The 17,493-nt window shown below is 43.2% G+C and overlaps 1 protein-coding gene and 1 long non-coding RNA gene across 4 annotated transcripts in view; one reads left to right on the top strand and one right to left on the bottom strand.

Annotated features, from left to right (window-relative positions):
- Window positions 1–10,233, bottom strand: part of CAND1 (cullin associated and neddylation dissociated 1) — a 30,392-nt gene extending 20,159 nt beyond the window's left edge. The window contains exons 1-2 of the mRNA XM_064165932.1: window positions 10,016–10,233; window positions 5,675–5,818 (exon numbers count right to left, since the gene is read on the bottom strand). Coding sequence (XP_064022002.1) covers window positions 5,675–5,818; window positions 10,016–10,083 — 212 coding nt within the window. The 5' untranslated portion in view covers window positions 10,084–10,233. The remainder of the gene's footprint in view (window positions 1–5,674; window positions 5,819–10,015) is intronic.
- LOC135187324 (uncharacterized) overlaps window positions 9,984–17,493 on the top strand; it is a 39,343-nt gene continuing 31,833 nt past the window's right edge. Inside the window, exons 1-2 of one of the 3 annotated variants that reach the window (XR_010307307.1) lie at window positions 9,984–10,065; window positions 13,597–13,666. This is a non-coding gene — a long non-coding RNA (uncharacterized LOC135187324). Of the gene's footprint in view, window positions 10,066–10,378; window positions 10,452–10,523; window positions 10,770–13,596; window positions 13,667–17,493 lie in introns of those variants that run through there. The other 2 variants (XR_010307305.1, XR_010307306.1) reach the window with 2 other exon arrangements.

Here is a 17,493-nt window from a genome sequence, read left to right as displayed (position 1 = left end):
ATCTGCAGAAACCATTTCACACCTGTAATGCTGTAATTATGTTCTAGTAGAGGTGCTGCACTAGGAAGCAGAAGAATGTAGAATTATGGAACTGTATTCATATAAAATTGAGTAACAGTATCCCTGGAAAAACATGGCAAGCTTTCAGAATAGCAATCCCAACAGGATGCCACTGGATCAGCAGCAAGCAAGGTTGCTAAGTGGTTCACAGGTTTCCAGGGGACAATGTCATCCCTCCTTTCTCTGCTAGAGAGCCCACACCTTCTGCTTTTGGCAATTTGCCTTGTGGAAAAACATCTTCTGCTTCTGAGAGATCTGTAGCTGACACCATCCTTCTATACATCAGCTTTGACCACAAGCAGCTCTTCCCAAAAGCAGTTGTTCCATAGTGAAAACATCTGAAATAATGGCAAGCACTTTTTTGCTAAAACCTGAACTATCAAACAACCACTGCATTCTTCTGGTGTAAATATGTTCATTTTTCAAGGGTCTGAGTAACTAAAATACTCTAAATAATACTATAAGTAAGTAAAATCATCTTAACAAAGACTGGTCAGTTAAATCCACCTCAATTAAGTACAGGAACCACTTTTTTGCTTCTGCTTTAGAGCTGATAGAGCCACTGAAATGACAAAATCATTTACACAAACATTTGAAATTGGTTTCTAGAAAGTCTTAAATCAGATTTTACCTGAATTAGTGTCTTCAGTCCTATTTATTTAGCCTACTAATTCAATAAAGCTGCCATATGAATTGTGAAGCAAATCTTTCAAGAAGATTGCCTCAAGCTTTTCTGGCCCTTAAAACCCAGTAAATATTACTTACAGACCTTACTATTACCCCAAGATTACAAACTAATCTTATCAGGAGTTTGAAAATCTTATTTTACAAAATCATTTCTGAATACAAAGCTTTTGCACTTAAGCATGTCCTTAAAACACCTGAAACTGCTTTCAAGGGTGTAAAGTGTCCTTTCATCTGAGTCCTTTCACTAGCCAGCACTTTTTGTCCTGTCATTCAGCTGCTTATAAACGTTGACTGTAACATATCATCTCCTTTAAGTTGGATACATCAGAAAACAAAGCTGTTCATAGTGCAGCACCCTATTAAGAAGAAGGACATCAACTCATCATCATTTATACTTTAAAACTGCCACATTTTAGTGGCTATCAAATAAGCACATTTGATTACAAGGAAGAGTTAGAATTGATAAATGGGGAAAAAACGATGATTCAAGGCACCAGTAGAGCATGACGTGCAGCAGTGTATTACCACAGCCTCCAAAACACCTTAAAGCTGCTGAACTGGATCAGCCACACAACAACCAGTATGTGCGTCATCCTGCTCATACTCATGACTCAAACTCACAGCATAAGGCAGGGTTTCCTATATTGACCTGCTGCCCAGAGAAGTCACCCTCACAAATGCAGAGAAGCTACAGTAACACCAGTGAGAAATCACTCAAAGTTATTCCTTACTTTAATCCCAGCTACCTTTTTTTATCCACATATATCTCACAAGATGCCAGTGATGGGAAAGGACCTCTGGAGATCTTTCAGTCCAACCCCCCTGCCACAGCAGCACCACGGAATCTAGCACAGGTCACACAGGAATACATCCAGAGAGGGACGGAAAGGCTCCAGAGAAGGAGACTCCATAACCTCTCTGGGCAGCCTGTGCCAGGGCTCTGACACTCTTACACTCAAGAAGTTCTTCCTCAAGTTGAGCTGGAACTTCCTGTGCTGCACTTTCCATCCATTGCCCCTAGTCCTATCCCAGGGTATAACTGAGCAGAGGCTGTCCCTGTCCCTTCCTTCTGACCTCCAGCCCTCATCTCTTTATATCCATTGATTGAATCCCCTCTCTATCTTGTCCTCGGCAGCCTGAACAGCCTCAGGTCTCTCAGCCTTTCCTCATCAGGCAGTGCTTCAGGCCCTTCAGCATCCTTGCAGCCCTCTACTGGACTCTGCAGTAGATCTCTGTCCCTCTTGAACTGGATATGTGTCTGTATGCAGGCATGTGTTTGGGTTTCTCTAGGTTTCAGGGAACATTTCACACTGTGAAACAACAAACATTTCTAAATATAGGCTTGAACTGGCAAAATGTCAAACCACAGATGAACTGCTTGAAAGAATAAGCAGTTCAACCTCAAAGTGTAACACCAAACACAGGAGACAACCTGCAATTTGGGCCAACAGAACATTACCATTGTCAGCAAAGAACAGGCAGTCCATCTAACACAGTACCTACACCGAGACCTAAACCAGATGCACAGTAGCTTCAGACAGAGCTACAGGCAGTTTAGCCACTTCTGCCGTAACGTGCACAGGACACCACGTTGGACTTCCACTAACAGCCTTAAACTAGGAATATGATCTAAGACTGTCCAATAGCATTTTTTATACTGGTTGACTGTAAAAATGCCATGACTCTCAGATGAATGAAAATACAACTCCCCCAGAAAAAGATTAGAATTGATATGCTTTCAAAAAACCAAGGTGAACAACCTACACTTACTAATCTACTATTGCAGGTGGTAGATGTCAAGCTAGCAGCTTGACAAATACACTCCCTTCCTTTCTGTAGGGTCAAACCCCAGAGGAGGTTTTTCAGTCCAGGAGTACTAAGGTAGTCCATTAATTTTAATTTTTCTTCAGACATGAACTCCATAATCATCTTGTGAGGCAGCTACGCAAATATTCATGAACGCTCAACCTGACTTCTGCTAAAGAACATGTTTTATCCTGTCCAAAACCAGTGTAACGTAACTGGAAGGATCCAGAACAAAATCACTTGTGTTTTGAAGAGACATGAAGCAAATCCATCAGCATTTTAATCAATACATCCCTTCCTACCCAAATGTGAAAGCAAGAAGCAGATGAGGCAAAACCAAGACCACTTCTCACTAATGCTTGCCTAAAAATAAATGCTGTTTTAAGGCTGCTCTGAGATGTTTTACCTCTGCTCTGTTCAGTGATCTCAAGAATCAAATCTTGAAAGCATGATCCTCCAGCAAGTAATTCTCATCTACCCAAGTAATGATCAATACTTTTGCTGTTCAGCACTTCCATTGATCTACCTGAACAGGAAGCTTCCCAAACAAACTGTAAATCTGTCCTTCCTTTCTCACAGAAAAATATGTCTCAAATATAGATTCAAAGGTACACAAGGTTGACTTAAATCTTTACTCTGAGAGAAGGAATCTATACTTGAGTGGATTTTTCAAGGACCAGTCTGGTGAAAGTTGCTGGTTTAAGTCTCTAAATTTCACTAGAGTATTTAAATTAATCAAGATCATAGAATAACAGAGTGGTAAGGGTTGGAAATCATCTCTACGGATCTAGTCCAAACTCCATGCTAAAGATCTAAACACAGTTTATGCTTTCCTCAGATAAACATCCTAGCAAATCTGTACCAAATACACAAGAACAACACCACAAAAAGTAAAAAACCCACGCTGTCTGAAATTAACCTTCTCATGAAGTGGCCTTGTACTCAGTGATGTAGTAAATGGAAGACTTTAAATCAGCTTGAATTGTCTCAGAAAAAGTACCGCTTAATAGCATTCAACCTCTCCTATCCTTCCTTCCCAGTACTCCCATACTACAAATGCTCACCTGATTGCCTCTCCTATCCTTCCTTCCCAATACTCCCATACTACAAATGCTCACCTGATTGCAGGAGGAGAGCACTATGCTAGGACATGATTAAGTTTCCAAATCAGTCTACAACAAAATCAGGTAAGCAGTAGTGCAATAAAAGAGACAAGGTAGGCAAGAACAGCAGCAAAGGAGCAGCAGCAACAGCAGCAGTTTAGACTGGCTTAAAACTGTCATGGAACAATATTGTGACTGTCAGCTGTCTTAAGGAGAGAAGAATCTTTTTATGGTGGCTTTTTTATATCTGCAAGTGGCTGTGATGCCAAAAACACCCCTGAATACATTCAAGAATGAGCACATAGCAGATGAATGTTCACCATCTACCCAAAAGCTGTGTTTCCTATCCCATTTACAGTAAATACAACAATATTCTTCAAAATTACTTGTATTTCTCAAAAAGACTCCAAACTTTACATAGATCCTGTTATTTGTATTAAATCAAATAATGCTTTATCAGTATGTCAAAATAAACTTTAAGAATAGAAAAATGGCTAGGAAGAAAAAGAACAGGCCATATATACACGCACACTTTCACATCTATTTTCTCATTCTCTTTCCTTCACATGTTTTCTTCAATGTTTTAATAAAAATTAAGCACTTCATGTCCAAAATTCTAACATTGCCATTAAAGATTGTCATATACAACCTGAGGCTGTGCATTAATGTAAGCTTATGAATAACTTTAGAGTGTACATTAAAAACAAGCACCGGATGTACACTGCAGCATGATTTTTCCACAACATGCTGTTTCACACAAAGACAATTCCAAGCCTCAGCCAACTTTCAGAAGCTACTCTTCCAACTGAGGACAAACAATCTGTTTTGAAGCCATAGAACTTAAGCTGTTCCAAAAGCAACTCAGACATCTCAGAAATTTGAATTTAAAAAAAAAGCTTAATGTTTTGTGCTGCTAATAAAAGCATTTTAATAACAGGAGAGTAGTGAGAAAGTAGTGACAGTAACTATACTGCTCATCCTAAACTTTAGCTTGAAACTCACTATTCCTACTGAAGGTTTCTGGTTACTATCAATTAAAATACTTCAGAAGTTGAAGTGGTACACAAGCAGATGTATGCACAAGCTATAATTTTCTGCTTTGCTAGTCAGATAGCACAAAATGTAAAGAACAACAAACTGAAACATACTAACTCAGCTAATCTCACTGTGAAACTTCTCTTCAAAGTTGTCCCAAGCTCTTAGGGAGTAAGTTCACTTCAGTCCATTCCTCATGGAACATAGGTAGCATAGATGGACTATTAAACAAAAAACTGAGTTTATGAACAAAAAAACATCCTCAGGAACACTCTAAGCTTTTTAACAGAGAGGATCTTCTTCAAGGCACAAAAAGTCAGAAGGGTCAAGAACAAAAAGTAAGTCATAATAAACATAGCACCTCTTCAAAGGGTGCTCTGCGAAAGCCACACCACATGGTGATGAATAGAGGGTACTGAAGCAACAGATGTCTGAAATGCAAGTAACTGCACTTGACCCCATAAAACATTTACAGTCCCTCTACAGCATGTAAAAGCATTAACACAGTACCCTGACTGCTAGTTAAGAGCTAAGTTCCACGTTTGAAAACCAAAATCAGGTATTTAGCTTTCTGTATTTTCATCTCTGCTTGAAAACTATTCCAATACTGTAATTCTTCCCCTATGCATCATCTACCGTCTCACAGTGACATATAAATGTGGCAACCACCAATGAATTATGTTCTTTTGAAATACATTCAGAATTCAGGAACTATCATAGAAGAATGCAATTCACATCCTTTCAGCAAGGACTTTGTGTGCTATTTGCCACCTGAAACCCCAGATGTTAACCTGCAGTTACCAACAAAAGACAGTTCTGCAAGAAACTACAATGAAGGCAGGTAGCCTACATGCACAAGGGTCCCTCTGTGGATATCAATTCCATCATGATTTTGCATAGCAGTAGGTCTTTACATTTTCAAAAGTGTTTTATGTTGCTCAGTCATTAAATAATTCTTGACACCACAGAAAAAGAATACCTACCATTTGACAGCTAAGTTTTGCACCTCACCATTTTTATCTTCCAGTAATTTCAAAATCATCTTCACTACCTTTCTTTCACTGTCATCATCCAGCTTGATAGAATCTTTCTGCAGTTCTGTCATCAAGTCATTAGTAGCCATAAACCTGATGAAAGAAAGTCAGATCATTATTGCTAAAAGGACAGAGGTTATTCATAGTGCTCAAGATTCAAGATTCTTGGTTTCCACCATTTGTTATCAAGTAAATCACATTTATAGTTGGATTACTGTTACTTGCTTCATAATGCAAGCAGTACTTATTTTAGTTATAGAGTAATAAGGAGGGAAAAAAGTATTTTTAAATGATAATCACTTTTAGCTAGGTCCATGATCCTTTCCTGATAAGAACAGCTACCTATTTTACTTCATCTGTTTACACTACATTCCAAATGATCTCCACAAAGAAAAGCTGACACTTGCCCAGATTTTCAGTAGTCTTTTTATTAGATATACTGATGTTATTATAAAAGCCTTTTAAGATTGCTGAAAAGTTAATCTGAGCTTACTTAAAAACTACTTCCAAGTGAGAAGAAAAATAAGTGTTTTTTCAAGTATTTTCCAACAAATTTCACAAAAGCCAAACATCAATGAAGAGAGAAATCAAAGCAAAGCAAAGTTTAATGTGTTTTTCATTTTCTTGCCCTATGCAGACTAGTTTGTTTATAGTCTAGACAATCACATTTATTCAGCCATCAATTTGGGATGCCACTTTAAAGACCAAAATTAATTACTAGGAGATCAAGCAAATTAATTCATCAACAGCACTGTCATACCCACCAATGCAAGAACACACTCAGAAATTACTTTCAAAAAATACTGCTTTTATGCCTTTTGTTTTCTTTCTGAAGTTGGCTTTCCAATCTGTTCTTCCTTTTTAAGTGTCCTCTCTCCTCAAAAGTAACACACAGATGTCCGACTCAGTTACAAATCCCATGGGCTTCATCAGTACCAAGCCCAACCCCCATTCAAAGTCCCAGACAAAAATGGTTTACAATTGGAGAGTTAAGGTTGACATATGGACTTCTGGCACATCAGCCTCAACAGACATCACTGAGATCAGGTCATACTTGGAAGGTTATCTCTACAGCCTGACCTGTTAGATATTCTGCATAATCTTAATATGCACCACAACTGCCAGATGCTGACCTTGACATCAAGGACCTTAACTTGTCCTGTCTTTTATTATAGCCTGTCTCAAGGTGTTTCTAAGATAAGACCTCACACATTTTTCATTCACTTCAGCAGCTCCCACTGAGGCAAACCTATAATCTGACAGGAACCAGATGGGTTTATGAACAGATGATGAAGGTGAATGGCATCAGCACAGCAAGGAATAAAGTTACTTGGTAAGTAAAGGCAATGGACAGACAAAATCTGAAGAAGGATATACAAGGGCACATAGTAGTAAAATCATAGAATGGTCTGCATTGGAGAGGACCTCCACAGGTCATCCAGCCCAAACCCCTTTGCACTCAGCAGGGACATCCTCAATTAGATCAGGTTGCCCACAGCCCTCTCCAGCCTCACCTTCAATATCTCCAGGGATGGGGACCCAACCACCTCCTGTTGGTAACTTGTTGCAGTGTTCCACCACCCTCACAGTGCAGAACCTGCTCCTAACATCCAGTCTCAATCTTCTCTGCTCTACTTTGAAGGCATTGCCCTCATCCTGTCCCTGCAGGCCTTTGCAAGCAGTCTCTCTGCAGCCTTCCTGTAGCCCCCTTCAGGTACTGGCAGGCTGCTATTAGGTCTCTCCAGAGCCTCCTGTTCTCCATGCTGAACACTCCCAGCTCCCTCATCCTGGCTTTGTAGCAGAGGTGATCCAACTCGCTGGTCATTTTCATGGCTGAGCATTGAAAAACAGTCTCCCCGTTACTGCTACACTTACCTCCTTTCCTTCAATCTTAATAGCCTCCTCTCACTTCCCTGGTCAACAGCTCTCATTTCCTAGCCTCAAGAGTTTAAGTGCATTCATCACCCACTTGTAACAAGTTCCTAAACCAAGCAGAGCTTGCACATCTTCAGTGCAGTAGCAGCTTATGCACCCAACTAAGACTTGTAGACTCTTCCATTAAAGAAAACAACCAAGAACAGTGTGGGCAGGCCTGGCAACTTTATTTTAGATTAGCTGGTATTTAGAGACACGGTCTGCAGTATTTAGATGTGGCTTTTAGTCACAACTGCTTCCTCTTCAGGCACTTCAAACTTAACCTGGTGCAAAGGTTTGTAAAGTCAGATTTTAATCTACAATTATTTTTTAATACTGGGGAATGCTGAAGTTGTGCAAAGCTCCTTCAAAAAGTCATTTTTAAATCTGTGCTCTCCTAAGGCAAATACAAAACAAATCTTAGGTACGTGTAGTTGAGAGTAAAAAAACTCCCAGTTACACCCGTGTTTGAGGGGTGTGACCTACTCCTTTTAAACAGAAGTTTTGAACTCATCAAAATCAGTATTTAGATGCAAATCCGTCGGTTTTTTTTCTGAACCATCCTCCCCTTAAGCACAAAAGAGAACGTTCCCTTAATCGAAGACACCGATTAGCATGATAAAAGTAAAAAAATGCGCAGGAACCTTTAAGGGAAAAGTTGTCTGAACCTATTTTTACTACAATTCAAGTAAAGTAGGCGATTTTAGACTGTCTTAGGCTAATCTATTTTGTTTTCCACTTTCTAAACTCCCCATGTACTATCGTGATACTAAGATCTGAAAGAAAATTCCATCAATTCATCATATTTGTGTCCAGTGCTACAAGCTTGTAAAAAAAAAACAAAACAACTCTAGTGTTATTTAACCATCACATTTGTTTTCTTTTAGAATCTAATATATTAACACAAAACTTGTTTGGTTGTCAACAAGTACCCTAACTATAAACTAAGCAATGTAATGCTGCAGCAAAGCAACAAAACCCAAGATGATTTTATGCCTATTCCCTTGTCTGTATTCATGCACCCTCTGACAAAAAGAGGCTTCAAATAGCCAGGTGGGGGTCGGTCTCTTCTCCCAGGCAACCAGCAACAGAACAAGGGGACAGAGTCTCAAGTTGTGCCAGGGGAGGTCTAGGCTGGATGTTAGGATAAAGCTGCTGGCAGAGAGAGTGATTTGCCACTGGAATGGGCTGCCCAGGGAGGTGGTGGAGTCCCCATCCCTGGAGGTGTTTAAAAAAAACTTGGATGAGGCACTTAGTGCCATGGTCTAATTGACTGGATAGGGCTGTACTGGATGATCTTGGTTGGACAGGTTGCACTGGATGGTGTTGGAGGTCTCATCCAACCTGGCTGATACTACAATTCTGTGAAATTTGGCTTTCTGTCAGCATAAAATACAAAGAAATGTAATTCCTTTAAACCTGATGTTTTTAATCATCTCTGCATTTTTATAATATCCTGTTTACACCATTTCAGATGGTCAGACATTTCCATTTTATCTGCTATTAGTTTACTGCAGAGCAAGCAAGATCGGTAAAAAGCAGTGCTCCTGTGACAGATCTTAAGCCCTGTATTACATATATCAGTGCTGTCCCCACAAGAGTTAGCCTGACTTCTCTCTCTGGAGGCAGTACTGGGCTGTGCGAGGGGCACAAAACCCCTCTGTCTAGAAGATGTGGCATGTGATCTTAGGAGGTTGAAGCCCAGGGCACTGAGTAGCCCTCCCAGCTCCTGTTCACAGATTCACATCATTCGTGCCTTTTGAGGAAAGGGCCCCAAGGGAGGTCGCCTCACCCACCCTGCAGTACTTAAAGCCAAGTCAGCGACAGCTGCTTGCTCCGGGCTTCACGCATCTGCCAGGGCAGACATTCAAACTCTCCATCTCCTCCCTCGCCTATCCTCAACAACATCCGCAAGCCTGATGACCGCTCAGCATCTCCAGGCTTGCTTTGGATCTCTGCCCACAACGTGTGGAGGCCGCAGTTTTTCGTGATCTGCTGTACCCGTCCTTCACGGGTAACGAGAAGAGGCCCTCGCCCGCCAGCAACTTTCTGCTCGGGGTAGCAGCAGATCGTGCCCAGCCCCACTGAAGCGGCCGGAGACGATGAGTGCCTGCTCACCACGAGAGGCACCGAGACGGGAACAGCCCGGGCCGGCGGCACCGGGCCCTGCAGGCCTCCCCGCCACCAAGCACCTGCCGCCGCCCTGAGAGCGGCGGCGCCAGGCCTGGGGCCGGCGCGGAGGCGGCCGTGGGGGCAGGGCGGCGCGGGGCCTGCGGGCGCGGGTCCGGCGGGAGCGGCGAGGCGGGGGCGAGGCGGGGGCGGGGCGGGCGGAGCAGGGTGCGGGGAAGGGGGCGCGGCGGCGGCGGCGGCTCCCACCTGAAGTCCTTGTCGCTGGATGTCATTTTCTCCAGCAGGTTGGAGATGTGGTACGAGGCGCTCGCCATGTTGGCGGACCCGGCCGGGCGGGCAGGGAGAGGAGAGCAGGAGGAGGCAGCGTCTTCCTGGCCTTGCCGGCTCCACTTCGCCCGGCGCTGGGAACGATGCTCGGCGGGGCGAGCCGGGGCCGGGGCCGGCAGCGGAGGCGAGGGCGCGGGGGGGGGCGGGAGCGGCGCCGCCTCCTGCGGACGCGGCGGGCACGGCGGGGGCGGGAGCGAGCGGGCGGCCGCGCTCGGCGCCGGGTCAGAGGTCGCGAGGGGCCGCCCTCGCGCTGCCGGCGCCTCCGATTGGCTCTGCCGGCGGGCGGGAGGCGCGCGCGGCCGCGTGACGGCAGCTCGTGCGCGGCGCAGAGCGTGCGCGGGAAGTTCGGGCGGCGGTGAGGAGCTGCGAGCCGGCGGGAGGGGGCGGCGGGGGCCGCGCAGCTGCGCCCGGGGACTGCGCAACTGCGCCCGGGACTACGCTGCCCAGTGTACAGCGCGCCCGCGGCTGCTGGCGCGGCGCGTCGGGACGTGTGCTCTGGGGGAGGCGGCGGGGCCTCGGCGGCGCGGTGCACGCTGGGCGGTTAGCCTCACTGTGGGGCGGGTTGGAGTTGGGGCGTTTCGGAGGCCGGGGTCTGGCGGGGTGCGGCTCGTCCTGAGGTGGAGCCAGCTGAAACGCCTGTCTGAATACACTTCTCCAGCAGGCCGACCCTATCGTAAGCGTTCGCTCTTACTGCCCGTCGGCGATGTGCATGGAGCATCAGAGCCTGGGTTTTGTACTGCAGCCGTTGCTTACCCACAACGTACGCTGCTGCTCCAGGCGGCAGCTGGTGTTCCAGGCCTTCCCCTAAGTGTGGGATGGCTCACGTAAGAGCTGAGCGTGCTCTGGGAAATGTCCCATGAAAGCTGAATACAATAGTGTGAAAGTGTATGGCTTTAGTAAATACAAAGGCGTGTCCACCAGCAGGTAGAAAATGACCTCAGAAGACAAAGGGCACCTTTCAGAGAATTTGTACCTCATTACTGTTCATGTTCATGGAAGGTGTCCAGAGAAAGGCAATGAAGATGATAAGGGGCCTGGAGCACAGCCCTGTGAGGAGAGGCTGAGGGAGCTGGGGGTGTGCAGCCTGCAGAAGAGGAGGCTCAGGGCAGACCTCATTGCTGTCTACAACTACCTGCAGGGAGGCTGTAGCCAGGTGGGGTTGGGCTCTTCTCCCAGGCAACCAACAACAGAACAAGGGGACACAGTCTCAAGTTGTGCCAGGGGAGGTCTAGGCTGGATGTTAGGAGGAAGTTGTTGTCAGAGAGAGTGATTGGCATTGGAATGGGCTGCCCAGGGAGGTGGTGGAGTCACTGTGCCTGGAGGTGTTGAAGCCAATCCTGGCTGGGGCACTTAGTCCCATGGTCTAGTTGCTTGGCCAGGGCTGGGTGATAGGCTGGAGTGGATGAGCTTGGAGGTCTTCTCTAACCTGATTGATTCTATGATTCTCTGTTATCTTAATACTTCACTGGGCCTATCTCATGGTCTGTTGCTGCCTGGATTGATGATAGGCAGCAGTAGAATTGGGAAAATACTTCCTTGCATCTTCCTTAAACTTCATAATAAAATACAGTTTATTAAATATCCTTCGTTACATTTTGTGTGTAGCAAAACTAAAGGAATTATTTTTATCCCTTTAAGTTTGGTTGGTTTTTTTTTAATAATTAAGAAGAAAATGTATTTAAAGTATGTATGGTTTAGGTGGCAACTTGCAGGTAGCCTTGCACAGCAGCTGATAGAAAGCATATACTTTTGGTAGGGAGACATCATGTGTCACTGTCCTGGCCTGTCATCTACCCACAGTGTGCAAGCAGCTGTTGTGGAAGGTACTTTTGGTGTTAATTAGATGTCAGCTGCGTTGGAGGGAAAGCTGAATGTTTACACATCTCATTCCCAAGAGCATCTCAGTGGTAGATTAGCACTGCGAAGCAAAGTGATAGAGGTGGGCAGTGTGGTGTTGGATTAGTGACACTGGTGGAATGTGACGTAGGGATGGAATAAGGAGGATAGGAATGGAGTGGATGTTACGGGGAGAATGATCTTGTGGGTGGAGGACCTGCAGTGAGGGGAAACACAAAGAGAGCTGGTTCAGTGCTGACTGATCTTCAAATAGGTGATTCACTTCTTCAATTTAGGAATACATAATTTAGAGGTCACCTTTATTAAAGGAAATTTTTAACTTCATTTTGCTTGAATGCTTATGTTGGATATTCATGGAAGGCAGCTTGAACAATGTAGATGAAGATAAACTCAGCCTTGACTTGGCTGTGATAGTTTAAAATGTTTTATGATGGCTCAATGGTGATCATATTGTGAAACACAGGAAAACTCATTAGCTACTCAAGTACAGAACTATGAGAAGCTGAAGTACAGATATTTGCCATTTGGCACATTGATTCATATTTTGCCACTTGAAGTTGCTATTCTAAATCATTTTGGTGACTGTGGCTCTTGATCATCTTACAGTTCCTAGCAACAATTTGTTTCTGAGATATTAGTGTCATCAGTTCTCACTTACTGCAGGGAAAGGTTATTCTAACCTAGTCTTTATTTACATTTGGTGCTAAATGGGGATTGGCTAGTTAGGGAGTAGTGAAAGATGTGTTTCAAAGTGTGCCAAAGTTCCAGTGTTCCAAAGCTGGTTTACCCAGATGGTTACCATGAAGCAGTCTGGATTACTGTGTACAGTTCTGGAGTCCCCAGCACAAGAAGGACATGGAACTGTTGCAGCAAGCCCAGAGGAGGGACACAAAGATGCTGAGAGGGCTGCAGCAGCTCTGCTATGAGGACAGGCTACAAGAGCTGAGGCTCTTCAGCCTGGAGAAGAGAAAGCTTCCAGGAGACCTTGGAGTGCCCTTCCAGTATCTGAAGAGGGCCTACAAGAAGGCTGGGGAGGGACTACTGACAAAGTCTTGTAATGACAGGATGAGGAGGAATGGGTTTAAACTGGCAGGGGGGAGATTTAAACTGGATGTTCAGAAAAAGGTTGCCCAGGGAGGTTGTGACTGCACTCTCTCTGGAGGTGTTCAAGGCCAGGTTGGATGAGGCCTTGAGCAACTTGTTCTAGTGGGAGATGTCCCTGCTTATGGCAGGGGGTTGGAACTGGATGGTCTTAGAGGTCCCTTCCAACCTACACCATTCTATGATTCTGGGGGATGTATGTGTTAGACCACCCAGGCAATAGACATTTTTCTGCGGTAGATAAGAGCTTTCTGTGTTTTGTTTTTGTGAACTAAAATGTTCTGAGTGGTCCCTGCAAGCAGTTCCACTCAAGATGGGATTTAACTTGATAAATCCTTCTCATTTCCAAATAGATACTAAACTAAGGTGTTTTCCACTTTGGGAACTGCACATACAATTACTTAGAATAAAAGGGTATGAGAGAAAAAAATATTGAAATGATTATAGAACAATTCTGATCTTCTATACAACCTTAAACACTTTAAATTGTTTGAAGGTCATTTAATGTCGTCCTTCTCATGCTTGTTTCTTATACTTTTTAGGGAGCTTCTTGTGCCTCTGCTTCAGCCTGATTTGTTATTACTACCAGGACCACAGGCCATCGTGAAAGAGGTAGAAGCCCTTTTTTTTTTATCAAGTCAATTTATTACAGTGGGGATTCAGCTGTGGCACATGCAGCGTTTCAGAGGAAGTTAGGCACAGAGAGAGGCTAATTGAGAAGAGTTTTTTTTTTCCAGCTGATAGCAAACAACTTCACAGATGGAGTGGTGCTCCTGATCTGTTCCCTGCAGACAGGCATATTAGATGCTCTTGGTTCATTCACAAAGATAGCTGAAAGCTTAATTAAATGCTGGAGCCTGAAAGGATTTATCTTGCTTTATACTTGCAAATATATTCCCTAAATGCTGAAGATGTGAGGAGAGTGAAGTTAAGTTTAGAGATGCATCTGAAACACTAGAATCTGAACCCTCACCAGTTTGCCTTTTTACATGGGAGTTATGAACCCACTGATCAGCAGAGGACAGCAAGAATGTGCTGCATCGTCATCTGTCAGCATGGAAAGAGGTATACCACACAGCTTTACTCAGCAAAGGGAATCCTTTAGGATGACAAGTTTAAAGCTGGTTATCATTTTTTACAGCTGGTTTGGGGGAAATAAAAGGGAAATTGCTGCTCTAAGTCTAAAGCTGCTTACCACTGCAAGCAGATATTTGAGCCAGAGAACCTTACAGTCGTCACTTATCATTTAGATATATGATTGGCTTTGTACATCTGAGCTTTGAATTCTTAAAAGGATGTTTGGAAAGAAGTCTTTACAGGTCTGTTGGCTGATTATATTAACCACAGATGGTGGCAGAGAAGTGATCTAAATAGGGAGGAAACAGGAAGGAGTAGTGTGGCAGTTTTTAACTTAAAGCAGCCAAATTGATAAAGCAGTGTAGCGTACAGCAGAAATGTGTGATTCAAGGCATTAAGGTTATCACTGTATTGCAGTGCATAAAACCTTATGTTCCAAGAGATGAAGATGAGTTAACTGTAGACCTAATACCTTGTCTTTGAAATCTCAACCATACCAACTCTCCTTTTGGAATGAGGTGTGTTTTTCCCCTTATTTTCTCTTTTCCTTATCTTTAAAGTTCCATAATAAGTGAGAGCACATTTGGAACTGAATAAACCATCAGCTGCCTTTCAGCCTCAGAAACCAAAGCTTTTGTTATGTTTTTCTTTCTTAAAGCTGAAAATTTGTTCACATGCAACTTAAATAAGCATCTCAAAGCATCTTTTTAAAGGCAGCTGGTGCTACAGTGCTGATTCTCATGACTATTTCATTTCTGGACAATAGAATGTAGTATTGATCTCATTTAGGGGGAGATATCTGCACATCGAGTTAAGAAGAGTAAATGCTATCTATGACTGTGAACTGTCTGGCCTTTCATTCCTAACCCAGCCAATTCACTTCCATAAATCAGAACAAAGTGTTGGGAGTGTCTGATTCCATCAGCTTTAGAGAGAAAGATCATGAAAACTGATGAATACAATATCTGCATCTGCTTAAAAATGGGCTCAAGTAACTGTCAAAGGGCGAAACTACCTGTCTGAAAGAACAGAGTTCCAATAGTTCTTCATCATAAGTAACAGTTTCAAGAAACTGGTGTCTTTAAGAGAAAATAATACAAGTATCTTAATTAAAAAACAAGACAAAACCACCAAAAAAAATGCTTGAAGAAATTTCCATTCTAGATGATAAACACTGCATAGCTTTGCAGCACCTGTGATCAAAACTTTTCACATTCACACTGGAAACACCAAAAAAAAAAAAGAAAGAAAAAAGTGTTTTTCAAATGAAACCTTACTTGAAAAATGAGCCAGAAATTTAGATTCAAAGGTTTTTGTCATTAGATTATTTTCATGCCAAATGAACTCTGTTTACAGAAAAAAGGATTTTTTTTTCTTCCTTAATACCTCTTCTGAAGATCAGTCCAGGTTGTTTTTCTCCTTGCTTAACCATTTGCATTTTCATTCTTTATCATAACTCTTAAGTTTGCAGTTCCATCAGAGCCAATTATGTTTCCTTTTATGTCAGCACACCCAGCTTGCTTCAGATAATGATCTCAACATGGCTTATGCTAGAGAAGGTTGTGCCTAGTAAACTTAAAAGAGCTTGATTAATTGGAACTTCTGATACTGGACAATGCTATTTGAATAATACTATTTGTCTTTCAGAAGTTGTAAAGACACAAAGTATTTCAAGTTCATCACAACCAAAGGTAGCTGTGCTATGGATTTTGTTTGTTCTGGATCCCACATTTGAGGAAAGCCTTGATGATAATTAGGAGATTTCAGCATTAGTGTATTGGCTAATTACAATATGAGTCAGTGTTTGTCAAAGCAGATGTAAGGACTAATCTGTTTAACTTCATAACATTTTAAAGCACTGCTTTTGTTTTGTTGATTCTCATTTGAGAGTAATTCATTTCAAGCCAATAGGATGTGCTGTCTCCCTTGTTTATGAGACAGTAAGAGCAAAGATGAAAAAAACAGTATGTTGTTGCATGAGTCAAGGTGAACAGAGAAGGCTAAACTAAACTGTAATGAATGAATGAATTTATGGAACATAATTTAACTTTGCAGAATCTAGTTTCCTGGAGCAAAACTTAACTCACCCGCGGGATTGTCCAAATAGGCTGGGCAGTGACTGTCTTGAGAGCAGCCCTAAAGAAAAGGACCTGGGGCTGCTGGTAGGTGAAAGGCTCAATATGAGGCACCAGTGTGCACTTGCAGCCCAGAAAGCCAACTGTATCTTGGGCTGCATCAAGAGAAGTGTGGCCAGCAGGGCGAGAGGTGATTCTCACACACTACAGCACTCTGGTGAGACCCCACCTGGAGTACTGTGTTCAGTTCTGGAGTCCCTATTACAGGAAAGATATGGACATGCTGGAAGGGGTCCAGAGAAGGGCCACAAAGGTGATCAGAGGGTTAGAGCTCTCTCCTGTGAGGACAGACTGAGTTAAGGTTGTTCAGTTTGGAGAAGAGAAGGCTCCAAGGAGCCTTCCAATATCTGAAGTGGGCTACAAGAAAGCTAGGGATTGACTTTCTAGATTGTTGGGTAGTGATAGGACTGGGCAGAATGGGCCCAAGCTAGAGGAGGGAAGATTTAGGTTAAATGTAACGAAGAAGTTCCTCAGCATGAGGGTGGTGAGACACTGGAACAGGTTGCCCAGGAAGGTGGTGGAAGCCTCATCCCTGGATGTTTTGAAGGCCAGGCTGGATGTGGCTCTGAGAAACCTCATCTAGTGTGAGGTATCCCTGCCCATCTCAGAGGGTTGGAACTGGATGTCCTTGAGGTCTCTTCCAACACTGACAATTCTGTGACTCAGTGACTCTCTTCTTGCTGCACATGCTGCCCATTGCCAGTCTATTCACTTGAAAGATGAATTAAATTTGTTGCCTGCTAAGATTTCCCTATATATTCCCTGTGGCTGTGTCTCTGTTGGCTGCCACAAACTAACTCATGTTTTGATCTTTTTCTCACACTCAGGCTGTTTTACTGAAGGGCTCTATTAGTCTCCAACTTGCATGCTGAACAGCTTTAAAAATATGGTGTACTCTTCAATTTGCCATCTGAGAAATAATAATGGTTCAACACACACTACCATCTGTGTTCTCACAGAACAATCTAAAAACATAGTCTGACTTCCATGCACTTTCTGGGAGAGACTTTTCCAGGCACCCTTACTAAATTGACTGCACTTCTTAGGTGGGATGTAATACCAGGTCCTCCTGAGCAGGAGCAGAAACTTGTTAGTTCTTATTAGAACTTCTTCTGGGACTGAGAAGCTCCACACTTCATCATCTCAAAAGTTCTTTGATTATATTTTTACTGAAGTATTTTCAACACATAGTAAGTCATTATCAACAAAATCTTGTCAGAGGAGTAC

The sequence above is a fragment of the Pogoniulus pusillus genome, chromosome 27 (assembly GCF_015220805.1).
Source record: "Pogoniulus pusillus isolate bPogPus1 chromosome 27, bPogPus1.pri, whole genome shotgun sequence".
Classification (NCBI taxonomy): Eukaryota; Metazoa; Chordata; class Aves; order Piciformes; family Lybiidae; genus Pogoniulus; species Pogoniulus pusillus.
The sequence above is the reverse complement of the archived record's forward strand: the minus strand, read 5'-3'. Positions and strand labels throughout refer to the sequence as shown.